This window comes from Myodes glareolus, chromosome 5 (genome assembly GCF_982192425.1).
Source record: "Myodes glareolus chromosome 5, mMyoGla1.1, whole genome shotgun sequence".
NCBI classification, from domain to species: Eukaryota; Metazoa; Chordata; class Mammalia; order Rodentia; family Cricetidae; genus Myodes; species Myodes glareolus.
This window is the reverse complement of record NC_142030.1, coordinates 91812062-91838975: the sequence shown is the minus strand read 5'-3', so window position 1 is coordinate 91838975 and position 26914 is coordinate 91812062. Positions and strand designations below refer to the sequence as shown.

General features: G+C 50.8%; 1 protein-coding gene across 2 annotated transcripts; it reads left to right on the top strand.

Annotated features, from left to right (window-relative positions):
- Nucleotides 1–14102: 14102 nt before the first annotated feature.
- Klhdc8a (kelch domain containing 8A) lies at nt 14103–22339 on the top strand. Of its 2 annotated transcripts, XM_048430708.3 has the most exons (6): nt 14103–16404; nt 19102–19266; nt 19508–19723; nt 19886–19958; nt 20274–20375; nt 21346–22339. In XM_048430708.3, exons 1-6 carry the CDS (start codon nt 16029–16031, stop codon nt 21530–21532), a joined length of 1119 nt encoding a protein of 372 aa, XP_048286665.3. In that variant the 5' UTR covers nt 14103–16028; the 3' UTR covers nt 21533–22339. The 2 variants fall into 2 exon arrangements, with proteins under 2 accessions (XP_048286665.3, XP_048286666.2); XM_048430709.3 differs by lacking the exon at nt 19886–19958 and having other exon boundaries at nt 14108–16404.
- The last annotated feature ends 4575 nt before the right edge of the window (nt 22340–26914 follow it).

The window sequence follows — 26914 nt, the reverse complement described above, 5'->3', positions numbered from 1 at the left end:
TTTTAGGGGGCTGGAGAGATGGCTCAGTGGTTAAGATCATGGACTGCTCTTCCAGAGGTCCTGAGTTCAATTCCCAGCAACCATATGGTAGCTCACAACCACCAGTAATAAGATCTGGTGCCAACTTCTGTCTGCAGGGACACATGCAGGCAGACCATTGTATACATAATAAATAAATAAATCTTTTAAAAAAAGATTTGTTTTATTATCACTGTGTGTGTATGTGTGCATGTATGTGTGTACGTGCATGTCCATGTGTGTGTGCATGCATGCGTGTGTGTGTGTGTGTGTGTATGTGTGTGCGTGTGTGCAGATGCTTGAAGAGGTCAGAGGGAACCTCAGATCCCTTGGAGCTGGAGTTACCAGCTGTTGTGAACTGCTCACTATCTCTACAGACCCAAGTGGCCTGATTCTCAGAATCTCAGCCCATGACCTTCTGTTCCCTGTTCCTAGATGAGAGCATCTTTGGAGAGCCGAGGAAGGATTCCTGAAGGGATGCCACATGGGAAACACCTTCACCTCTCTGTTGGCCTCACATCTTATCTCTTCTTTTTTTCCCTCCGTAACTTGGGGTGGCGGGCAGTGTGGCTTATGGCTTTGTGTGTAGTATTGAGAGCCCTGCCCTTGCCCTCCATCTCCTGCCCCACTCACCAAATCTTGTGAATCCAAATGAAGCAGAAAAGCTGGCACCCTGAACTATTTTCTGAGACTGTGAAGGCCCAAATTGAGTTCAAAATCATCTTCATATGTGGTTTATTGCATTTATATTCATTACTCCGTAGAATAAGACAAACAGCAAACTACAAGCTTTGCCAGGTTTGGGGGCTGCTTGGCAGCGAGGGTCTAATCTCTACCGTCTCCCGAGCTGCTGTCAATCAGGCAGGATGCTAGCTTCTGGCCAATCCTCAGGGCACGTTTTTACTCGATTTACTGAATTCTTATTTATTCTCTACTCTCCAGCCTCCAGTGCGTGAACGCACGCGCGCGTGCGCGCGCACACACACACACACACACACACACTTCTCTTTAATTGAGCTGTAGCCCAGCTTTGTCAGGCATTTCTAACATGCAGCTCACGGATCATCCCGGGGCTGCCGTGATAGATGACTGTCTCTCTGGGCCAACGCTTCATTAAGAGCGACAGCCTGCAACCACTCTGCTCAGGGACCAAAGTATAGCCCAGCAGGAAGGCTGGGAGACAAAGGGGTAGTGGTGGTGGAGATACAATAGTGACGGAGGGGCTTCTGGGACAAGAAGCAACTCAACTGCAAGCCGTGGTCGTACACAGGGTTATGACCTTAGAGCGAAAGCAGGTCGTTCAGCTACACAGGTACTTCCCCGGGAAACATCCGGAACACCTGAGTCTCCATAGGAGGTCCGTTGCTTGTGAAATCAACACAGCCTGTGACATATCTTCCCTGTGCTGTCCTCTGGTTCTAGAGCTGCATTCTCTTTCCTCTCTTTCCAGGCAGACGACCGACCAGGGACTAAGAAAGGAACGAGTACTTCCTAGGCCATAGGGCTGATTTACTTACTTACATAAGCACACGTTTTTAAAAAGCCAAGATGTAGAGGCTGCGGTGTTTTCAGTGGTAGAGTGCTTACCTAGCAGTCACAGGGCCTTGAATTCCATCTGCAGCACAGTGAAAAATATATATTGGGCCGTAATGTACACATAATAAATGCATGAATAAATATTGAACCGTTTCGGCAAACATAAACCTGTGACTTCATCCTATCAAATACAGTTGCTAAACGAAGCCTCAAATTCAGTCCCCTTGGGAGACCTGTTCAGTTTATAGCTACAGAAATCAAGGGTTGGAAGGGTTAGGGCCAAGGCCATGAAGATGGCAAACACTCTAAGCCTGCCCGAGTTCTGGGAACTTAGCTATAATGTTTCATTTGCTCTTGAGCCCCACCCCACAGGTCCCCTTTCACAGAGGAGGATCTTCCTCATAGTCAGAGCGGGATTTCTGGTGTGCAGTTTTTTAATTTTCAGATCCTGTTTTCTCCTCAGAGACAGAAAAATCTCCTGAAATAGAACTGAAAGTCCTCAGTGAAAGGTCAGTGAGAAGGAAAAACGGAGGTGACTTCAGACAGGGCAGGATTTTCTCTGGGAGGGGGCACCCGTAGAGGCGGGGGCGGGGGCGGGGAGCCTTGTGAGAATCAGTTGGCCGACCCTGTACAAGCTGGGCAGATACAGGGCAGAGAGGAGGGAACGGGGAAGAAGGTTGAAAGTTTTCCCTCTAGGCTTGGGGTGTTTAGTAAGTAGTTAAAGGGTGTCAGGTGATCCATAAATGTCTTAACTGTGTGGACTTTATTTGGGGGTATAGGGTGGGGCATCAAGAATCTAGAAACTAGCCAGGTGGTGGTGGCGCACACCTTTAATCCCAGCACTTGGGAAGCAGAGACAGGTTGATCTCTGTGAGTTCGAGACCAGTCTGGTCTACAAGAGCTAGTTCCAGGGCAGCTGTGTAGACAGAGAAACTACTCTGTAGACAGAGAAACTATGTCTCAAAAAAAAAACAACAACAACAACAACAACAAAACAAAAAACAAACAAAAACAAAAAAGAATATAGAAAACTAATTTATTGGGGAGGGAGTGGGGGGAGTGGGAGGGTGTTGGGAGGAGGGGCGGAAATGGAGACTTTTGTATTTTAATAAACTTTGAGAAAAAAAAAGAAAACTAATTTATTTTTAGAAACCCAGTAACTTGGACTGGATAGGTGGCTCAGCAGTTAAGAGCACTAACTGCTTTTCCAGAGGACCCAGGTTCAATTCCCAGCACCCACATGGTAGATCATCACTGTCTGTGACTCCAGTCCCAGCGGATTTGACACCTTCATACCAAAGCACATAAAATAAAGAAAGAAGAAAAAAGGAAAGAAAAAAATCAAGAAATTTAGTTGCTGAAATTGTAACAATTTGATCAAAATGGAAATGGCGTGGTCCTGGCTCACACTCAAAAGGCAGAGTCATGGCTACACAGTTACACGGCCCATGTTAGCTTGTGTTCACCCATTTTAACTTCTTTTTTTTTTAAAAAAAAATCTATCTATCTATCTATCTATCTATCTATTTATTATGTATACAATATTCTGTCTGTGTGTATGTCTGCAGGCCAGAAGAGGGCACCAGACCTCATTACAGATGGTTGTGAGCCACCATGTGGTTGCCGGGAATTGAACTCAGGATCTTTGGAAGAGCAGGCAATGCTCTTAACCATTGAGCCATCTCTCCAGTCCCCATTTTAACTTCTTTTCGGTTTTTCAAGGCAGGGTTTCTCTGTGGCTTTGGAGTCTGTCCTGGAACTAGCTCTTGTAGACCAGGCTGGCCTCAAACTCACAGATATCTGCCTGTCTCTACCTCCCGAGTGCCGGGATTAAAGGATTAAAGGGCATGGCCACCACCACCCTGCTTCCATTCTAACTTCTGTGATAGAAAAGGTAAATTTAAGGAGCTCGTTGAGGCACACACCTTTAATCCCAGCACTCGGGAGGCAGAGGCAGGAGGATCTCCAAGTTCAAGGCCAGCCTGGTCTACAGAACAAGTTCCAGGACGGCCAGTGCTACACAGAGAAACATCTGTCTTGAGAAACAAACAAACGGAAAAGGAGCAGCCTGTTGGTCACCCACTGAAGAACTGGCCCTGCTCTCTTCCCTGTGTTCTCTTGTATCTGCTGAGGAGTCCAGCTCCCTGACCTGTTTGTTGTTAGTATCCATGGCGGTTCCCGTCTGTGTGAGCATGTCCACCCTCTTACCATCTTACAGAGCAGGCCCTGGCAGCTGGGCTCAGAGAGGGACACTCAGCCGTTTGAATAGGGCTGGGCCTGAGGGCTTCTTCCCACCTGCCTTGAGGGGCACACGTGGAGCACGCATAGCTCCTTCTCAAGTCGTCAAATAGCATCAGATGGAACCGAGTGGGAGACTGTTTGCTGGCGGAGAAACCCCTGGGGACCCTGCTTACACTGCAGTGGAAACAAGACTCCGAGGCAGCCCACCCGAGAGACTCCCTGCCTCCTTTGTCTTCTGCGGTGGTCTCGGGATGCCCTTCGTCTCCCAGTCAGGTAAGTTTTCTTCTCATTCATTTGTGCTGAAGTGTATACCCTGGCATACTGAGAGCCTGCTGCTGGCAGAGACGGGTGGTGGTGTTAGTGAGTAGAGGGATACCCAGGCCAGATGCCTGGCATGGGACAGCGAGAACTCTTTTGAGGGCAGGGATGTCCTCCAAGGTTGTTATTTCTGCTCCGTTGTGCATGCCTCACTGGACCGTTTTTCCCAGCCTGGCTTTAAACCAGCTAACTGCATTCATTCAAAGACCACTATTCAGATTCGCCGGCACGCGGCCAGCATTCACAATGTCTGACTTCTGGTCCACTTCAGCTCGGTTTTTGGACAACCTACTATGTATGGAAAAGGTATGCTTGTGAAGAATGACAGGCACATCACATGGTTCCTGCCGTAAGTGTACATCATCCAGACAGATGTGTACACTGTCCCATGTCCAGACGAACTGAATTTCACAGTCTTTCTAACTCTGTGGCCTTGGGGCAAGTTGTTTGCCCTCTGGAAGACTCAGTTTTTGCATCTGTAGAATGGCAGACTTACAGGCTATATTACCCACCATACTCAGGTCAGCTCTTACATACATAAGTAATGTGTACTTATTAATATCACCATAATTATTCTAGGGTTCTTATATGTGTGAAATTATATAGACTATATTAAAAAATATTTTTCATGGTGCCCTGAATGTCTATGGCAGCTATTACTGTGAGAGACTATTATCATACATGCTTACCAGTCACTGGGCACATCCCAGGGAAACACAGGAAAGAGGACTCTTGTCTGTAGGAATCACACAGAAGTCCCGAGAAGGTAGTATTCAGGCTGAGCACAAGAGGTTTGAATAAGTTTGAATGAGCATGTGAGGCCTTGGCCACCAACTCGTTGACTGCCTCAGGCTCTAAGCCTGGCAGGGGTGCTCAGCTGCACTTTGGGGTTCTCACGTCATTTGAGTAGCCTGTACTTGAAGGCCAGGGCCAGTCTCAGGGCAGGACGCTGGGAATAACCAGCCCAGAGTAGGGAGAAGGGGGAGTGTGACAGTCTAGAGAGAACCAGTGTGGGAGCCCAAGACCAAGCTTGGCCCCTGGCTGAGCTTCACATTGAACCGGTGCCACGGGGCTCATCTCTTCACCTCTGGAGTTGTTTTCTTACTTTTGAATGGGGAATAGTAAAACCTGACTCACCTTCCAGCTGTACTACAATTACCAAATACAACATGCGATAGTGAGAGTAAGGCAGCTTGTTCAAGGCAAAGTACTCTGCTTCAAGACCAAGGGAAATGGCATCTGCAAAGCTGCAGGGGAAACACAGAGGCCAAAACACAAACATTGAACTGGAAGATTCAGATAAGCTACTGGGAACAACACCTGACTCACGCCTGCAGTGGACCAATAACCCCCCTCTTAACTTATTGATTCATTCATTCATGCAGCAAATACTCCTCGTGTGCCCACTGAATGGCTGGGGACCCTACTTTGGGTTGTCTATAAGCAATTTGAGAAACTGACAACCTGAAGACTCCTACCCCACTGACTACCCTCCAGTTCTTCTCCAGAATCGTTACTATTCATTCCGAGTTGAGCCAGGCTACCAAGATGCATCCTCATGCCAGCACAGATCTTATGAACACCCCTCTGCCCTCTGCTGAAGCTCCGAAGGCCTTGCTCGGACATTCCACGCATCCCTGGTGCTTTCCTTGACACGTTCCCCACCCCCACTCTAAATGCTAACAGAAGTGCCTTAATATTTAATCTGGAATGAATTTCTAATTAGCACCCAAACACTACAGCGTGACCTTTCCTGGCCTTTCTTATTTAAATGCAAATTAGTCTTCCCAGAGGAAAGCTGGAGAGTGGAGGAGACTTCAGAGGGTCAGGAGCAGGCTGGAGGTGGGATGCTGGTCAGAACTGACTCCCCTCTCTGCGGCTGACTTCGCTGTGGCTGACACTCCTCTCACCTCAACAATGAGGGCCTGAGGCTGGGAATTCGAGGCAGGACCCGAGTCCTTGTCCCCAGCACCCAAACTCCTATTCCCATGTCTGTTGGGGAGTTTGTCTAGGCTGCAAGACGTCATCTTAGACTCATGGCCTTGAAAGAACATAGATAGTTGTCAGTCAGGAGCACCTGGCTTGGAATGCAGGGTTCTCTGTCTCCCCTTTCAACACATACACATACACACATGCACACATGCAGACACTCGTACGCATGCATGCATATGCACCCGTGAACACGTACATTCATATGCACATGCACATGTGCGCACAAACACGCTCACACATACGCGCACACGTGCATGCCTCTGTACCCATGCACACACATACATACACACTAATCCTTGCACACATGTGGAGGTCAGGAGAGAGCTTGCAGGAGCTGTCCAGTTCTCTGCTTCCCCACAACGTGGGTCCCAGGGAGACAAATCAGGCTGCCGGGGCTGCCACATCTCACCAGCCCAGGGTGCTCTTTTCAAAAACGTTTTTGGTGCTCGAGGCCTTGCACTTTCTCTCTCTGCGAGCTACACCTTTAACCTGGGACACTCTTCTAAGGAGCTGTGAGTGAGGGGAAATTCCTGCTACGTCACTGTGACTTCCTCATGGAAAGGGGACTGGTAGTCCTTGTTTCTCTCAAGACGGTTGTGAAAATTATATAAAAACGAGAGAAGGTGGCCGCATTCAGTAAGTGACCAACAGTGGGCACTGGCACTGAGTGGTCGTCTGGGACAAGTTGTCAAGAAAAGGGTGGCTTCCTGCTTGTCCCCCTAAAAGAGCTGAGGGTGAAGAGAAGGGTTACAAAGGGCCGGAAAGGAAGTAGTTTATGCCTGTGGTCCCACATGCTGTGTAGACTACTTCACATTGTTGTAGCAGGAAGGCTGTGGCTGACAACATGCGGGCTGTGTCCCAACATAATATATAACTGTATTTATAGAAATGTGAATGTCATGTCATTTTCACAGGTCCCGAAGCATATTTTCCTTTGTTTCTTTCTCCTTGACAATTAAAAGTTATAAAGATGGCTGTGAGATCACAAGACAGACTAGATCAAGTCTTGTTCACTGACTACTGTGCTGAGACCCTACGGTTCCGTGGTCGCCGGGAACTGTGCTAAGGAACCTCAAGAATGTCGGGTTCTCAACTGAAGCTGGGACTATGGGGGAAGATGTCAGCCAAGGAAAGACATGGGGACCTAGAACTTCAGGGGGACGAGGGACACACAGGGTCTGTGGTAGCTTCTAGAACACCAGCTGTTAGATTTGAGTCTGAATCGGGACCATTCAGATCCTTCCATACTGTGGTGGTTGGAAAGAAAGTGTCCCCCGTGGGCTCACAGGGAGTGGCACTATTAGGAGATGTGGCCTTGTTTGAAAAGATGTGGCCTTGTTGAAGGAAGTCTGTGACCACTGGGGGTGGGCTTTGAGGTCTCAGATGCTCTAGCCAGGCCCAGTGTGACAGTCTCTTCCTGCTGCCTGCGGATCCAGATGTAGAACTTGGCTACCTCTCCAGCACCATGTCTGCCTGTGTGCTGCCATGCTTCCCATTATGACAATGGACTAAACCTCTGAACTTTAAGCCAGCCCCAGTGAAATGTTTTCCTTTTTAAGAGTTGCTGTGGTCATGGTGTCTCTTCACAGCAATAGAAACCCTAATTAAGACACTTAGTAACCTCCAGGATAGGGGCTGAGGACTCACAGGCTCTAAACAGGAAGCCCCGTTCTCCTGATGACAAGTTCTGGTCCCTTGGGGTTCCCCAGATCCCTCAGTTGCATACCTGACTAGCCTGGGAATGCCCGCTAATAAAGACAGGCAGACCCTTTGATCCACCCACACCCTAGCCTGCGGCTCACCTTTCTGGATGCCCATTTATTTTTAGAGCAGCACAACCCAACCCACGCACAGCCTGCCTGCTATGCTTCCCCTCCTCCTCCGTGTGTCGTATGGAAGAGACATGGGTCAGCATACCAGATGGCAGCCTTGCTGCGGCAGCAGATTGCCTGTCTCTCAAGGGATTGGGTTGAAGCGGGGTGTTGGATGAGGCCTGCTCTCTAACCCCACCCCTCCACAACTGTGCTTCTGGGCTGTCTTTTCTGCAATACCTTTGGGAAGGGAAAGGGGGATAAGGGGAATGGGGAGTGTGTATGTGCCCGTGCATGCATGCGTGCGTGCGTGCATGCATGTGTGTGTTTGTGTGTGTGCATGCATGCATTTGTGTGTGTGTGTGTGTGAGGAGAGAGAGAGAGATGAAGGAAAGAGGTAAGAAGAGAGTAGAAGTTCCCTTCCTCTGCGCAGGCCTACCCAGTGAATCATCCGTTAGTTCCTGCCTTGCTGGTGGCAAGAAGAATGGGGGACTCTCAGAGGGCAGCAGACACATATGATAGGGAACACGAGTCCCCAGTACCCCTGGCATGGAGAGACAAAAGAAGGTGAGTACCTCAGAGAGTGACCACCTTCACTTTCTGGCACCTTAGAGGCCTGGGGTTGAATGTCACCTCACTAATCAAACTGTGGCCCCCGTCATTCCCTCCATAGTCCTGTCAAATCGTGGGCCTTGATGTCTTCCATGAGCTAGAAGGTAGGTGAAGGAGAAGTAAGTCAGGAACCTGCCTCTCCCACTCCCTTCCCTCCTTTCTCTTTTTGAGACGGGGTCTCATGTAGCTCTGACCAGCCTCAAACTCACCAAGCAGCCGAGGATACCTTTGAACTTCTGACCTTCCTGCCTCCACTAGTTAAGTGCAGGGGTTACAAGCGTGTGAGGCCACACCCAGATTTATGCAGGGCTGGGGATGGAACACAGGGCTTCATGAAAGTTAGACAAGAACCCTGACAGCTGAGCTGCAGTCCCAGCTCTGCCCCGGAAAGTCTCCTCTTATAGTTGAAAAATAAAATCCAGTCTGTGGTGTGGTCTTGGTGGGGAATGCCTTCCTCGGAATGAGCGGTATCTCCAGGGAGTGGGCCATCCTCTTCTACACGGTGACACAGCCTTCAGGCCTATACTTTTGTCCTTCATGAAGACAGTTCTGCTGCCATTAGGAAGTTTAAGCAGAGGCTCAGCAGGCCTTGCCTATGACCCAACTTCTGGCAGTTTCTCTCCTGGCCTTACCAAGTTGTGCTCTCTGGGATGGGTGATGGATCTGAGACCCTGCTCACTTTGTACCTGCCAGTAGAAAAACAACCCCCTGCCTCTGCACACATCCACACGCACATACGCACACATCCACACCAGTGCACTCACTAGCTAGACAGGCAGGCTGGCCCATCTGCCAATCAATCTTCCTTGCCGATTTCCCGGCTGGCAGCAGTGGGACTGGTGTGTAAATCATTCAGAGCCCCTCTCGGCTCTGCCAGGACATGGAGCTCTTTTTAATTAAGAAGAATGGAGGATGCTTCTGGCTCTGGAAATGGCAATATTAACTTACTAATGAGTCTTTAAAGAGAGGCGGCTGAGTAGCCTGTGCTGCCTGCCCAGGTGCAGTCTCGGGTGCTCTGTAGAGCATACTGAACCCTGGAGAAGGCTGTGCAGGGTCCGTGGTGGGGGTGGGGGCAGAGAGGGGTCCTTTATTGGAGGTGGAGAGGAAAGGGCCCCTCTTGGCTCCGAAGCTAATGTAGCTCAGCCTAGTGAGCTGAGACTAACTGGTATACTTTCCTCTCTAAAGAAAGGGGCAGATTGTAATGTGAGTTGAACTCCTGAGTCCTGCCAGATAGCTGTGGGACACAAGAGGCCCCCGAGAAAGGTCAGAACACAGTAGGAAATATGATTAACTTCCAGACAGGTGCTCAAATACCACAAAGAACAGACTATCATTAGCCAAGTGGGCAGTAGCAGCCACAGGCCAGAGCAAGGCTCTCTATAAGGCCCCTGTGATGACTGGGCCTTGGGTAACCGACACTGTGAAGAGGGACCAAGGGAGCTAGATCTCGCTGCATATGAGGCCACTGGATGAACACGAAAATATCAACTCCAGAATCTTTGGCCTTTTCACCACGACCATGCGATTATTGTCCTAGGGCTTCGGCCCTGTGCAATGTCCCTGGAAACAAAGAACGCTAAAGCTGGAAGACTCCTTCCAGTATCTCTCAGCCCCACTTTCCACCTAGAAGAAGAGCCCACAGAGAGGGCATGCTATGTCCCGATTGCACAATCCAGGTAGGTATGATGGATATGTGTCCTGTGTCCTTTTGCTCCTAGTGTCTCCCAGAGGCACCAGGGCCTTGCCGCCCCACTCCTCACTGCTGTGTGAGCTCAGTTTCTTGCACCGCTGGCCAGGAAATTCCTCCTGGTTTATAACTAACACCCAGGCTTTATTACAAGCCCCATTTCCTCTCCAATGCCTGCAATCAACACAGGAAACTAACTCAGGTCTTTTAGAGCGTTTGTGCCGCCAATCTCATCCTGCGCGCTGGAGAAGAGAGGAAGGAACGTATGGCTCACCCCTGCGTTTCAATTTCGAGGAGTCTGAAGGCCACGACAATCCTGTCCTCACCTTGTGGCAGAGACATTCTTTAAATGATTCTCATTAAGTCCCTCTAGGTTCCAGAATCATGCTATGCACTGGGGTGGGAGGCAGAGAGGAGATGGGGGCAGGGAGGGGAGCAAAGGATCTAAAGGAATGTACTCAATTCTTTCTAACCAAGACTAGAGACAGTAAGGCACTCCAACATTCTCCCTCAGGTGGCCGGGGCACAGGATGCAAGTCATGCCTCTGATTGCCACCTCTGCCCTCCTGCCTCCCATCCAGTTTGATTGAGCCTTAATCCTTCCTTGGGCTGACTTCCAGACCGACAGGGTGGGACTGGGGGCTCACAGAGCTTGGATTGTCGGCGATTTGTGAGCCGTCCTTACTCCCACCCCTATGCTCAGAACAGGCTTCTGCTTAGGAACACCACTTGTCAATCATCCAGTGTTCTCCAGATTGATCTGCAGTTTTAGACTCAGTGGAGCAACCGCAGTTAGCCAAGAAGGATGACATCCCGCTATAAGATAGCCCCAGCATGATGGGCTGGAGGAGGGTGTGGACCTCCAGGTCACCTACCCTGGGCCCAAACATAGCAAGCCAGAGGTAGAGATGCTGTCTCGGAAAGAAGGAAGCAGTGCTCTTTCACACAGTAGCTACAGTGTGCTCAGCAGCTCTGCTGGCAGAACAGTAACATGTATTCCTGGGGAAGGAGGTTAGGATGTCTCCTCAAAATAGACTCTACTCTGGAAACTCATCAGTCCCACAAAATGTGTGCTCCATCAGTGGGTACCACTCTGAGGAGACCCTTGGTATTCCGTACTGTGTCTCCACTCCCTGCTTCCTCATTACAGACCTGGGCTTGGGAAGGCTGGGTCCCAGGGGAGATTGAACAGGCACTTAGTAGGTCCTCAGCCACACTGCACTTGGTGCTCATTCTATGACAGCTGACCTCAACGAATACAAGGTGGGAATGTTTTACATAGTGACTGGCCGACTGCCCAGGGCTAAGCACCTCCAAGATGGATTAAGACTTCAGTATCACAATAACACGGGTCCGCAGTACCACAAATCTATTGGGAGGGCATACATAACATTTCTCTCCCCTCCTTTCTTTTTCTCACCACATCTAAAAGTCAAACTCTGTTTTGGTACTGGGAAGGTGACCCAAGGCACTGGTCATGTTACAGACACCCTCTACTAGGCATCCCAATCAAAACTTTACAATTAATTAGTTTATTTATTTACTTAATATGCATGCTTTTGTGTGTGTGTGTGTGCGTGTGTGTGTGTGTGTGTGTGTATGCATGTGTGTGTGTGTGTGTGTGTGTGTGTGTGTGTGTGTGAGTGTGGCATGCACGGAGAAAACCTGTGAGAGCTGCTTCTCTCCTTTCATTATGTGGGTTCCAGAGATAGAGCTCAGGTTGTTAGGTAAGGGCCTTTACTCACTGAACCGTCTCATCTCCCAGCCCCCAAGGAATTCTTTTAAGGAGAGAACAGGAACTCATACCCGGTGCTACGCAAGATCTTAGAGCAAGAATGATTTGGATTTGCCCTGAGGTAGAACTTTTGACTGAGAAGGTGACTGCCCAGAAGAGGGTGGTGAGAAATCAAAGGACACGCGGGACTCCCTCAGGACGTGGCACTCCTCTCCTCGAGGCCCAGGCCTGATACCGTCAGCCCAGGCGTGGGAACCCACAGGTGACTCAGAGACTCTTAAGTGGTGGTTGCTAGGTTACGAGATTCTTTAATGTGCCTCAATGTAAAGACTAAGGGATGTTACCTGGCTGGGAGGAAGAGCAATGGGGGAAGGAGAGAGGGAAAAGAAAAATCAGGCTCCAGAATTAGCAATTGGGCATGGCCTGGAGGCAAACTGATTTTTCTTTTCTACTTTTCCGCAGCTGAGTCTCTTGACCCCTACGGTTTGCACAGAGTAAAGCCTATGGATATGAGCGCTGAATTGGAGCAGGGCTGTCCAGGACTGGACTCTGGTGTCTCCCCAGGTGAGACCCTCAATCACCGGGATCCCTTTGAACACAGGACCAGAAGCCAGATGAGAATAGAAAGGCTCCGCCTCCTGGCTAACGCGTGACTGTTCACTTGTGATTTGGACTCTTCAACCCAGTCTTGTGAATGAGCTGCCAGCCCTAAGTGAAGCACTCCCTGAGTGTCAGACCCTCCTCTGCAAAACACAGATGCTCACAGATGCCTGGCAGTCTCCCTCCAGTTGAAGATTATGAGAAAGTGGATGTGCAAGGGCTGAGCTCCGGGAAGTCTGCCCACCTGCTGGGAGGATGTGAGAAGTTGCTTGGCTTTGCCTTTGCCGCTTCTGTGAAGGCTCAGAGGCAAGCGAGGCTGAAGATAGATCCCAACAAGCCCATTTGAGAAGACTGTGGCTTCCATTCACCCTGGCCACCCCACACTACAGCTGTGAACCTCATTCCGTTCAAGGTAAGAGCCCATTCCACATTCCTCTGGGCAGGCTAGGCCCCTAAGAATGTCTGTGTACCCCCAGAGAAGACTACTCAGACATGGTTTCAAGCTAATAGAAACTCTTTACTAGTCAACTGACAACCACACGGAGTGTTCAGGACCCCACTGCAGTCCTGAGCCTTTCTCAGGGTGGCTTTTTAAGCACAAAAACCACATCATGAGTTGACAGATCTCATGTAGCAGGAACAGTTAGCCAGAAGCGGAACTACAGAAGCCGAAAAGTAAGGTTAGTACATTTAGGGACTTTCCCAGAACTATGGACTTTGATCCAATAGGCCTTTGTTCTCGTTTGGGCAGGTGGTGCTGCCTGCATGCTGCCCTCCGAGGCCTGAATGGCACTTCCACCCCATCGGCAGTTGTGCTACGGTCTGGAGGCCTTTTTACAGGAACAAGAGATGGATGGTATTACCTGTGAGACTTCATTAATTTAGACTACACTCTTAGAATTTGTAAGTTCTTACTGAACGGGGGGAAAACATCACAGCCTCTTCTGTGGAGGATCTAGATGTTGATTTGGCCAATCCACGAACGTAGGCTTTAAAAAGAAGTAGAATTGTTAGGTCAAGAGCCCAAGATAGGCGGATAGGCCTGTTTGGAGCTACAGCTTCTATTTCTCACAGAAGTTGCAGTAGCAGTATGCACACCGACAGAAATGGACCAGGCCCGTGCTCCTGTCGGAAGGTATAGTGAACCCCTGACAAACGTGACCTTTTAACCTTTACAGAAATGAGTGCCGGGGAAGGCTGCAACAATGTAAAGGAGGAAAATCTGATGGAGAGGCACACACCTTTAATCCCAGCACCTAGAGAGCGGAGGCAGGGAGATTTCTGTGAATTTGAGGCCAGCCTGGTCTACACAGAGAGTTCCAGGACAGCCAGGGCTACACAGAGAGACCCTGTCTCAAAAAGAAAAGAACTGGGTTCGGCGGCACAGGTCTGCAATCCTGGCACTTGGAGGCGCTAGCAGGAAAATCATGGGTTTCAGGCATAGTGAGACCATGGCCATGAAGGGGTGGGGGAGGGAGGAAGGGAGGGGGAGAGAGAGAGAGAGAGAGAGAAAGAGAGAGAGAGAGAGAGAGAGAGAGAGAGAGAGAGAGAGAGCGCACGAGCCCTTCAACAACTTAGATGATGACACTCCAGGAATGAGTTTGGGGGTATTGGGAGTTGGGGGACTCTAAAAGATTACACACTGTATGATTTTATCCATATATATTTTTTTCCTTCTGGCCTGGAGCACAATATATAGCAATGATGACCTTGAACTTCTGGTCCTCCTGTCTCCACCTCCCAAGTGCTATGATTATGGGCATACATCACTGGGCTCTATGCCACTGTGCCAGCACCAGGTTTTATGCAGTGCTGGAGATGGAATCCCGGTTTTTGTGCTTGCTAAGCAAGCACCCCACCAAGTGAGCCACAGTTCCAGCTCCTTGTACAACATGGCTGAAGCGACAAGATTTCAGAAATGGATTGTCAGGGCCTGGGGAGGGAAGAACAAGGAGGAAGTATGGAGTTGTACCAGATATCAGAAGGTGACATGGGACCTTTGCAATAATGACAATGTATTCTGCTTGTGGATCATACTTTAGCTTGGTCGGATATCAGCACTGGGGGACACTAGATAAAGGCTGCTTCTTGCCTATAACCAGGTGTTATACAGCTTATCACAAATTAAAACTTAGTGCCTCCCAAGTGCACACCCCTGAGTTCCATCTCCAGAGTTGGGGGGAAAAACACACCAAATACTCACACTCACAGTGGAAAGTTTGTCAGGGCCCCAAGCTGACAGGTGAAAGGAAGACAGCTAGAAGGACCCTGTGGACTTGGAGAGACACACCACTAGGTGGTCCGGTGTGTCACGGGCACTTGTCTTACTGGGGACCACAGTTGGAGGGTCTGTTGCTGGGGAGAGGGTTGAAGAGGTTATCTATCTAGTTCAAGGACCCGGATTTGTTAATAAGGTTTGTGTTTCTAGTGATGGGCGAAGGTTTGGGGGTGATCCTCCCAGCCTGTCTATTGGTGTGTTCAGTTACGGATCCCCTGTCTGTGACTTTATCTGCGTCTTTGCAGACGTGTTCACTCAGGAGGAAAGGAAGGCTCTGTGTGAATTACATGAATATGTGTGCAGATCGTTACATCTGCGGGTCCCGGCTGCATGTATGTCACTGCCTCCTAACTCGGCTCTGAGGTTTGACAGTGTGAGAATGCCTCCCCCCATCCCCAACAAAGCCAGCCTGTCACGAACTGGGTCTGTGTACTGTAGACAAACTGGGTAATTGGGCTCTCCGCCTCCTCACCCAAAACAAACACTCGCAAACGCCCGCCCCCACGCTGGCGGGATCTGCCTGTCATCTGGGCACCGGCTCCTGCTCCGGCTGCCTCCGACCCTGGAGACACTGCAGGCCCTGCCCTCGCCCGCCCCGACCGCCGGGGCTGACGCACAGGCCACGGCCTCCGCCGCGAGGCGCGTGGGCTCCTGCCCAGGTGTGGCGGCTGCGGAGAGTCGCTGCGGGGAACCAGCGTCCTCCGGCCCGGGCTCCGTGTCTAGCAGCCGCTCGCCTGGGCGGGTGACAGCGGCGTGCCGGCCAGGAAGGGCAGGGCACGTTGTTCCCCCGCTCAGCGGATGCCGGGCGGGCGGTGAAAGCCGATCGTGGCTGCGGGCGCGGCCCGGGAGCTAGTGAGGGGCGAGCGCGGCGCCCACGCGCGGCGGGGTGGGCTCTGCGCTCCCAGGGACCGGGCGGGGCGGGGCTCATTCTGCAAAGTTGACCCAGGGCAGGCTACCGCTGGCGCCCTGCTGCCCCAGATTCGCTCGGTTCTTACCGCGAAGCCAGGAGTGGACGTCGCCGCCCAGCTGACACCCGAGGGACCAGAAGAAGCTAGCGGGCGTCGGCGGGAGTCCGCGCCCAGAGATGGAGGCTGCAAGAGGGGACGTGCAAGTCGGCTCCGAGTAGCCCGCGGGCTCCGGGGCTGGACCTTGCCCGGATGCTGTTGAGGGCGCGCGAGCAGGTCTCTCCCCAGAGCTGCCATGGAGGTGCCCAATGTCAAGGATTTTCAGTGGAAGCGCCTTGCTCCACTGCCTAGCCGCCGGGTCTACTGCTCACTGCTGGAGACCGGAGGGCAGGTCTATGCCATCGGGGGATGTGATGACAATGGCGTTCCCATGGACTGCTTCGAGGTCTACTCCCCCGAGGCCGACCAATGGACCTCTCTGCCCTCCCTGCCCACAGCCAGGGCCGGGGTAGCTGTTACTGCCCTCGGAAAGCGAATTATGGTGATCGGGGGTGTGGGCACCAATCAACTGCCTCTGAAGGTCGTGGAAATGTACAATATCGATGAGGGCAAGTGGAAGAAGAGAAGCGTGCTGCGTGAGGCTGCCATGGGCATTTCTGTTACAGCCAAAGGCAAGTGGGGCCAGGGTTGAGGGTGGGCATAGAGAAGAAAGTAAAGGGTCACGGGGAAACGGTTGGAATGTAACATGATTTGGGGGGCCAATAGCACATCAGCCATCGCATTTGAGCCTTACATTAAGCACTGACACTAGAAACCCACTGCCCTTATTTTACAGATTGGGAAGGGAGGGTGAGCAGGTGAAATGTCTAGGAATTCCATCCAATGCCAGGAGTCAGCTCCAGCGGGTTCCTCCTGGCAAGCTGGGCAGGCTGCTGCAGAGGGAGAGCCAAGGTGTGAGCTATGGGGTTATCCGGAATGACTCTGCAGACCCTGGCGTTCAGCCGAGAGACCACATTCGCAACTGGCCACACACACACCCAGACCTATCTATGTAGTTCCTGAGGCTGCTCATCCCATCCTTCAACCCACACCAGGTCATCTGCCAAGGAGGCTTTGGGACCCAGATCCCAGGATCTTCTGTAACTCCTGACTGCAGTTTCAGTCATACTAAGCGGAGGTCAGAATGTTCCAAAGGTTGATTCATCTATTGAATTATCCAGGTCCACAAGTCCTGTGAATTGCATGTGGTTTTAAAATTCTTATTTTACTTTCTCAAAGTTCCCATTCCACTCTTTTGGGGCCTAGTACCTCTATAGAGGGTGGTCCAGCTGCTGTTTTCTTAAAACACAGAGTTTTATGAGGATAGGAGTTTAAAGACCTAAGTTTATAGACACTTGCCTCTACTCTGTAGGCTTGGTGGAGTGGCCTTTCTCCCTTTCCCCATCCTTCCCTGTTTCTCTTGCCACACAACCCCAGCTGCCTGTCTGGCGTATGGCAGATGAGAAACCAGCTTTTCTTCAACACCTGTTCTGTTCCCGGACCAGTCTTAGGTCATGGGGATAAAGGAAAAGAATAGAAAATCTGGGCCCTGAAAGTGATTAGCAAGAAGCTGGGACCTAGAACCCCCTTGAGCAGGGTAGACAATAAGGTTTAGCAAGGCCTGATGCTGAGTGAATGAAGGCTTGTAACACCAGCTACTCTGGAGGCTAAGGCCGAAGAGTGGCGAGTTCAAGACTTGCCTTGGCAGCAGAATGGGTTCAGTGGACTGAAGCAGAAGGTTTATGAGTTCAAGAGCAGTTTAAGCTTCATGGTAAGGCCATATTTTTTTTAAAGAAGATGGAGGCCCATGGGGACACTGAAAACAACGCATATGAACTCCATCCCTAGCTTCAATAAATCATGCTGATAGCTAAAAACTAAGGTTTACCACTGTGCTTTATCCCTTTGAACTTTCAATATAGCCAACAAGATCAGTGCTATTTTTATTCTATTTTAGAAAAAGCAGCACGAAGCCCAGAAAGGCTAATTCCCCAAGGTTAAATAGACAGTAAGTCGTGACCATGCCTGTGACCCGAACTATGAAGTCAAATGGGTTCAACAGTTATGTTGGTCAATGTTTACATGTCAGCCATTGTACTGGGTTCATAGATCAGCCAGGACCTTCAGTGTACTGGGAGAAACAGATGAAGCTGGTATCAGTTACATGTGGTAACAGAGCAATGGAGATACCATCACTCAGGAGGCACGAAGCCAAGTCCTCTGGGCCCCCTGCTCTGCAGCTCAGGGAATCCCAGTTGAGACTCAAAGGATGGGTCAGAACTGATCACTGGCCTGAATGACCTTGGGTAGAGTTTTTCCAGCAGGGGGTGTTCCTAGAAAGGAAGGTGGAATTTATGTTGATCAGGTGTTTGTCATCAGACCCTTTCCCAGTTTTAGGCTTAGGACTAGGATTCACCCCAGCCCCCAGTATGGAAATGGGGCTCACCTTCTGCAGTAGTAACCTCAAAGAGTCAAGGCACCATAGAGAGGAAGACTGTGAGCAAAGGCTGCTGGGAACAAGAACTACATACAGAAACTGAAGATTCCCATTCTGTCAGGGGCTGGGGGAAACACAAATGTTAGTCCATGCTCTCTGGTCCAGTGAGCCCCTGAAAAGCTACCTAAAAGCCAAGAGCAGAGGAGAAAGAAGGGGTCTCCCTAGCTCTCCAAAGGCAAGGTTTCTGAAGGGTCAGTTCTCCAACGCCTCCTCCTCACTCAGGCCTGGCCTTATCCCATTCAGCATAGGGGCCTCCTGGATCCTGCAAGCTCTGGCTATGTGAAGGAGAATGCCATTTCCCACTGGGGTAGCAGACAGAACCACTGACAGCACAGTATGTAGAGAGGGCCAGTGACACTGGGGCTGACTATAGTCTAAGGGACTTCACTATATCTGGAGAATTAATGTCTGAGAATTCCTATAGGGCAGGTCACTACTGGAAAGCATTGCAAAAGCCTCTTTGCTTGCCTTCCCCTCTGGCTGCCTAGAAAGGAGGACAGGAGGACGATAGGGGACAAACCTGCAACGGGTTATCTAGACCTAGACGTCACTGCCATCTGTCTCTGTGCAGGGTTTAGTGCATCAGGCTTTGCCAAGGATTTGGTACTAAGGAAGGCTGAGGCACACAGTCCCGCCACAGCTTCAGGAAGACCCAGATCTAGCCATAGCAGGGACCTCGAATGCTGTTACCCACGGCACCAAAACAGCTGTGACTCCCTGGCCGCGCAGCGGCTGGGATCTTGGCGTGGCCTGTGAAACGTTATGGATTCCGTTGGACCTGCCTCTGGGTGCCTGTGCGCCGAGCCGTGTCTCTGTGTGGCTTTTCTTTTAGATTATCGAGTATATGCTGCAGGCGGGATGGGCCTGGACCTTCGTCCACACAACTACTTGCAGCACTATGACATGCTAAAGGACATGTGGGTGTCACTGGCACCCATGCCCACTCCGAGGTACGCGGCCACCTCCTTCCTCCGGGGCTCCAAGATCTACGTGCTGGGTAAGGACAAGCTACTTGTTGTTCATTTCCTCTCCTGGCTCCCTTGGGTGAGTTCCCTGGGAGGCAAGGCCCACAGCTGGAGAAGGTCTCTGTCCCTGGGGGATCATCACACTGCTCCAGCCCTTGACAAGTCTTTCAAATGACTGAATAACAACACAAGGGAAATCCCAGCCCTATTGGTTCTCAGGGATTGCTTTTTTTTCTTCTTTTGGTCCACCATGTACCCTGTTCCCACCTCCAGGGGGACGGCAGTCTAAGTATGCAGTCAATGCCTTCGAGGTCTTTGACATAGAGTCTCGGTCCTGGACCAAATTCCCCAACATTCCCTGTAAGCGTGCGTTCTCCAGCTTTGTGACCCTGGACAACCACCTGTACAGCCTGGGAGGCCTGCGACAAGGCCGTCTCTATCGGCAGCCCAAGTTCCTCCGGACGATGGATGTGTTCGACATGGAACAGGGTGAGCTGGGTCCCCATCCCCTTGGCCTCTCTTCTAACTGATCCCCATTTTCCCCATCCTGGCGAAGCTTCCTGGAGCTGCTTACCTATCCAACCAGGCCTCTCCGGTGTCTAAGCTCCCTTCCTTACTCACAGATCTGGTTGGAGTCAAATTCTCTTCAAGGTACCTTTTGGCCTGGTTGGCTGTTTTCACCACGGCCTTTCCTCCACCACCGCCGGTGTCTGTACAGGACCAGGTTAGGAGTCTTCCTGTACTGATGGAGAATCAGAGGACTCCTGATTACTCTGTTTACTACCTTCAATCAGATTCCTCTCCAGTTTAGAACTGTGGAAAAACCCAAATAGAACAGGGACTCACGGGAGTTGTAGACGTCAGGCTGTGCCGAGCACCAGGGAAGGCTGAAGTGGCAGAGCGTGTTGTCTCCACCAGTAAGGGATACTCTCTGCACCCTGAACTCAAGGGGGCAGCCCCCAGGGTGAGAGTCACTTGTTAGGGGACACCAGCACCTAATCCTCTGTCTCTGCCCTGTCACGCTGTACATGACTTGCAGGAGGATGGCTGAAGATGGAACGCTCGTTCTTCCTCAAGAAGCGCCGGGCGGACTTCGTGGCTGGTGGTCTGAGTGGACGAGTCATAGTGGCTGGGGGACTTGGTAAGAATAGGTCATCTCAACTGTCCCGTGCTGTGGTTCTGGTCCTTGACACTGCACTGGAGCAGCGGGGTACTGACTTCTTACACACCTCCCACTGTTTCACCCCAAAGAATTCAATACACTCCGGACTTGACCTTTCCACGGGGGTCCCCATGTGTTCTTTCAGCTCTGTGCTAGGAAAATGGAGATCTAGAAAGAAGAGGGGACATACTGATAACCGTGAACCCCTGTGCTGAGCTAGGTCCCCGAGCCCCTTTCTGGGGATAGCTGGAGGCAAAGGGTGAAGGGATCAGCTGTCATCACCCTTCACTGACCAGCTCTTCTTGGATATCCAGGTGCATCTTGGGACAGCAAAGCAAATGGATGGTCCTAATTCTGGGCTTGATGTTTAGCTCCTCCCTCTCAGAGACTGCTGACAGTCTGAAGGCTGGACTGGGGTTTGGGGCCACTGAAGTCATTAGGGCACGGTGATAAAGGCAGTGGGGCTTCCAGGCAGCCAGAGTTTACATACCCACTATACTCATTCATGAACAACCATATGAGCTAGGTTATTAGGGAAGCTGTGTGTGTGTTCTAGAAACCCCTGATAACCAAGAGGAAAGAAAACAATCCTTTTCTTTCATTTTTTCAAGACAAAGTTTCTCTGTGTATAGCTCTGACTGTCCTGGAACTCACTCTGTAGACCAGGCTGGCCTTGAACTCAGATATCCACCTGCCTCTGTCTCCTGAGTGCTGGGATTAAAGGCGTATGCCATAATCCTATTTTTAGAATCTAAAGGTAAAGAGAAGGGACAGGGTACAAAGTTGCTTGACAGGAATCCTTGGCCCAGGATGTTAAAACCGGGTCCATCCTGTAAAAAGACAAAGAAGTTGCTCAACTTTTATTTCTGGGTTGAGAAATGGTCACTGTGGGACATGGCTTGGTGGTTGGGTCCCTTGGTCTAGGATCTGATTCCCCCGTTGGTTTCAGGAAACCAGCCCACTGTCCTGGAAACAGCAGAAGCATTCCACCCGGAGAAGAACAAGTGGGAGACCCTCCCTGCCATGCCCACACCCCGCTGTGCCTGCTCCAGCATCGTCTTCAAGAACTGCCTTCTGGCTGTGGGGGGCGTCAGCCAGGGTCTGAGCGATGCGGTGGAGGCACTGTACGTCTCTAACTCCTAGCTGGGCCCAGCGGTGCCCTTGCCTGGACAGCATCGCTCCACTCTTGACGTGAGGAATAGTCTCATCAAAGCAGTTCGGACTACGTCCTCCGGTCTCCAACTCTTGTTAAGAGTCGGTGGGGCCAAGCCCTAGGGCTCTCAGTGACCTCCCTCTGCCCCCTAACCTACCAGTCTCAGAAAGCTGAAGAAAGCACAGCTGACTGCACCTACAAGTGAGAACTGGGCTGTGGCCTGGGGAGAAGCCTCACTCAGTGCTCAGACACAGAAAGGCACAGACAGGAATGTTCCCTCCTCTCACCTACCTACGGGGGTGGGGGGCAGTTGCCACCCCAAAGGGGACCACTGTGGTCCTTCCCCATCTCTGAGCTAGTTTGAGTGTCAGGTAAACTGATGAAGAAATGGGGCATCCCAAGCCCCTTCATTCTCTTTGGTTGACATCATCCCCCATATAGAAGTCAGCTGTGGTCCTGCCCCAGCTCTCACCTACTTAGCAGGAACTGGACTTGAAGCTAAGGCGGATGTGTGGGAAGGTAGTCGGGAGCTCCCATGTCGGGCCAGGCCAACAGCCTTGGCCAAAAGGACCCTTCCTCTCAGGTCCTTCCTGGGCATGTGGTGATGGAGCATCACTATCTTCTGTACTCTACCTTCTGCCACCCTCTCCCCACCCGAGGCCTGGCCGTTCTGGGCTCCGCGGCTCTCAGAGTGTCTCTGGGCGAAACCTTCTCATCTACACTGTGGCTTCCAAATCCACAAAGGGTGGATTAATTGCACTCTGGTTAATAACAGCAGCACAATGGTTGACATCTTTACTCCTGTCTTCTTTGGACCCCGGAGACAAAGCAGGGGGGCGCTCTGGTTAGTAGATAGAAAACCCTGTGAGGCCACCTCCCTCCGTGTCCTTAGGCTAAGCAGGGACCAACTGGCCACCTATTCTTTTTTTTTTTTTAAAGATTTATTTATTATATATACAGTATTCTCAGTATTTTCTCTGCATGTATGCCTGAAGGCCAGAAGAGGGCACCAGTTGTCAATACAGATGGCTGTGAGCCACCATGTGGTTGCTGGGAATTGAACTCAGGACCTTCAGAAGAACAAGCAGTGCTCTTAACCACTGAGCCATCTCTCCAGCCCTGGCCACCTGTTCTTGACCATTCCTGGTGAAGAGTTCGGCCTTCTCCCAGCCATAGCTCTCCTGCTATCAAAGAGGAAAGAGGCAGCTGAGTTTTCTTCTCTGGATGCACACATGTTTGGCCAAGGTTGTGATCATCCGATCTTTGCCAGGTTATACCCATGTCTTATCTCGATCAGTTCAGCTAAAGCTCATTTTAGACATGAAAGAACTAACTGTCCACTGACTGCAAAAACAAGTGGGAGAGAAAAAAAGGCCAGAAGGCTGGAAGCTGATTAGCCTTCCTTCTAGCCTGCACAGAACCTCATGAGGCTTCCACGGCCCCTGCTCGCGGGCCTGCTCAGGGACCTGAGTTGCAACCCCTGCACAGAAACCAAACCTAACCAGTTAGCCTTGAGGACACAAAGAATCAAACCCCTATGAGGCTGTGGAGGAGCCAGGGGGTCCTTCACTCTTCACAAGGCTCACCAATTAATTACCTCCTAAAGAGTCTGCGCTTGGGGATGGCCTTTCAGGGTCCGAGGGGTCAGAAGGAGCTCTTTCTGGTGAGGGGGTAGGGGTGTCACTTCCTGCTGAGTCTTCAAGACAGGGTGAAACCTGGGTCTTTAAGGATGGTGGGTTATTGACTTCATTCTCGGAATACCTTGGTTTCCTTTCTCTTTGGGTTCCTAGAGGATACTGCCACCTGCTGGCCGAAAATGTTTTTCTCACCAACGTGAGGAGGCAGATTGTGGCCATTGGTTTCCCTCAAGAGCCCCTCAAGAGCAGACCACAAAGAAGCCTCCGTTGCTTCTGGATCCAATTCCATTCAGCTCCCCTGAACTAACCATTAAATAAAAATGGCTGGGGGGGGGGATGCAACTGCTATGGAGGACAGGCGGCTTCTTGACTCTATCTCCTTACCTCATTTCTGCTTCTGTCCTGCCCATATCATCCCCAACCCAAGAGGAGCCAATCCATACAGGTTCTTCTCCAGGCACAACGACCCCATATCTGTGGATAGGGCTGAATTCTTTCAGTATGGCTGTAACCTTAAGGGCCCAGCCCTACTAGATGGTTGAGTTAGACACTGGAATTAACAGAACAACTCAAGGCTGGAGCTGGTATCTGCTAGGGTCACCCCTGCCCAAATTTCATTGTGGAAAGACTATGGATAGCATACTGAGAAACGAGGGAAGCCCTCAGTCTGTGGAAAAGCTATACTGCCCGCACTGCAGAGACAGCACAGCCAATGGTCTGCCTTTAGACTACACACATCCAACTACCACAGTTCTCCCACACCACCCACCTGAGAAGGCTTGTTACACTCCTCGTCCGAATTCCCCAGTCTGTCTCACAAGGTGGAGGGCAGTAGAGGAGATAGAGACACCAAGGTACCATCCACAGTCAAGAGGAGCTCCAGAGTCATGCAGGCCATACTGTCCAAGACTTGTCTCAAGCCAAGTCCATGAAGCAATCATCAGTCTCGGGTGGCTCCAGAATCGGAAGAGAAAAGGCTGGCCCATGCCAATGGCACTTCATTCCAGACCTCTTTCTTTCCTTCTTTCTTTCTTTCTTTCTTTCTTTCTTTCTTTCTTTCTTTCTTTCTTTCCTTCCTTCCTTCCTTCCTTCCCTTTTCTTCTTCTTCTTCTTCTTCTTCTTCTTCTTCTTCTTCTTCTTCTTCTTCTTCTTCTTCTTCTTCTTCTTTTCTTCTTTTTTGTTTTGCTTTTGGTTTTTTGAGTCAAGGTTTCTCTGTGTAGTTTTAAAGCCTGTCCTGGAACTTGCTCTGTAGACAAGTTACTCTGAGACAGGCTGGCCTCAAACTCACAGAAATCCACCTGCCTCTGCCTCCCGCACGCCGGGATTAAAGGCGTGTGCCACCACTGCCAGCCTCCAGGCCTCTTTCTAACAGAGTCTCGCAGTTGCATTGATCTTATGGGATTCCCCACCCAACCACCTACAAACCCCAGCTCTGACCTAGGAGGAGTGTGGTCGCTTTTCCAACCCTCCTCCCTACTTTAAAGAAGAAACTGACATCTAGGGATCCTGAACTCCTAACCCGGACGGTACAGCTGGTGCATGTTGGGAGTGAACACCTGACCCTGTTCTCTAAATGTAGCCCCGCCTCCACACATATGTAAACACACACTGTTGGTTGTTAGTGCCACCAGAATAGGGAGAAGAGCAAGGGGCTTCATGTCTGACTCTCAATCCCACGTGACATATATAGAACAGGCCCAGACCTTAGCGAGGGACTCGGGGACTTTCACTGGTGGCTTCAGTGTGGGAGATGGAGCAGTTGCAGCGACTTTGACACAAGGCAGGACTCAGGCAAGAGCCAAAGAGGTAGACAAAGTGGCTTTGACAAATTGAGTCAATAAAAATTGTCACGGGCATTTGCTTTCCAGGAATGCCGTAGAGAAAACATCACAGACTAGGGGTAGCTGGAAACAGCAGGAAATTTGGGTACCACATCTGGAGGTTAAAAGTCTGAAATCAAAGGGTTTAGTGAGGCTGTGCTCTGACTGATGGTTCGTGGAGGGGTTGGTCTAGGGGGCGTGGATTTCTATGCCTCTTCCTGACTCCAGTGTTATCTTGTAGTTTAGCTTGCGGCAACATCGTTTCAGTGACACCTGTCTTCACACAGCCATTGCCATGACTGCGTCCTAGTTTCCCTGACTTTATAAGGACACTGAGGTCCATGCATATCCAATGACTTCATTTTAAGATGAGCATATCTTATTTTATATCTACATATATATATATATATATATGAATATATATTGTTTCCAAGTGAAGTCTCATTCCCAGATACTAGAGGTTAGGATATCAACATACAGTTTGCAGGGATTCGGGGGAGGGAGGAAGATAATCACCTATATCAACTCACCACCAAACCAAGCATGATAGACAGAGCAGGGAGAGCAATAATTCCTCGAGCCTTGAGCTTCCCGCATCAGCGCGCTGTTAGAGCTAGGCCTCCAGAGAAGATCCGGAATGCCATAGAGCACACATCTCGGGCATGCAGTGGGAAGAGTCCAAGTCAAGGCACGGTCTGAGTAGATCTCAAGCGGAGCCGAGGCTTACGGTGGGACGCTTGGAGTGTGTTCTGGTGGTACTTCTCTGACCCTGTCCCTCCACAATGGGCTCCACAGGCAGCTATGTGCTTGGCCTCACGGAAGCCTCAGGGCCTCTTTTGCTCCAGGGAGCAAAGTGCTTAAGAGTCTACCCTCCCCAGTGCAGGGGTGTACTCTTGAGGGCGAGCCTAGCAGACCTGCAGATTGTGTGCCTCAACTGCCCTACACCAGCTCCCTGCACTGCCTCCTGCACCCGAGGACCAACCTCTGCTCCCTGTACCCTACTCTCTGCCTTCTTTCTCTTCTACCCTCACTCAGCTTACACACATATTCCTCACAGAGCCTCTATTCCGATACACCTTCCTGGGCACGCTCTCCATGCAAATGACCACCCACACTCACTGACACAGCCATACACACTCCTTACAAACATATGCATACACACCCCCTTATGGACATCTGTCATGCACATAACTTAGTTTTCACGCTTCTATGCATATGATCTCAACTGTAAGCGGTGGCCAGACTTTGAATCCCCCCACCCTTTTTTGAAACATGGCCTTACTATGGAGCCTCTGCTGGCTTGGAACTTGCTATGTAGACCAGGCTAGCCTCAGGCTCATAGAGTTCCACTTGCTTCTGCCTTCTGAGTGCTGGGATTCAAGGCGAAGGCCTCCATACCTAGTTCAGAATCCTCTCAATTCAATCATCTGGCCATGCCTCAAAGCTCAGAGTCCTAACCGTTGGAAGGGTGGATTGCTACAAGATTCTGGAGTTCTTGCCGTGGTGGGGCCATCTGTTGCCCTGGGTTGTGTCCTCTGCAGCACCCCACCCTCTAACAATGCCACACCGCCATTTGCCACAACTAGAGGAAGTTTTTGAACCATACGTGCGCTGGGATCCTTCTGTTTTAGGTGAGGAGACAGGCCTGAAGGGTTCCTGTATTCTGACTCCTGAGAAGCTGCTGGGCCCCAAGAAGGGAGTACTGGGCCTGCCTCACTTACCCTCTCAACTCAGTTCCTTGCTGGCACCGTGCCAGCACAGGCCTGCGCCAGTGTGCTGATCAATGGACAACAGATGTCTTTCCCTAGGCAGGGAAAGCCCAGCGCCTCAGCCCACCTCCTAGTCTGACCAGACCTCTCCACTAGCCACAGAAGCAGCTTTTCTTATGCAAACTCTGGGAGCCACCTC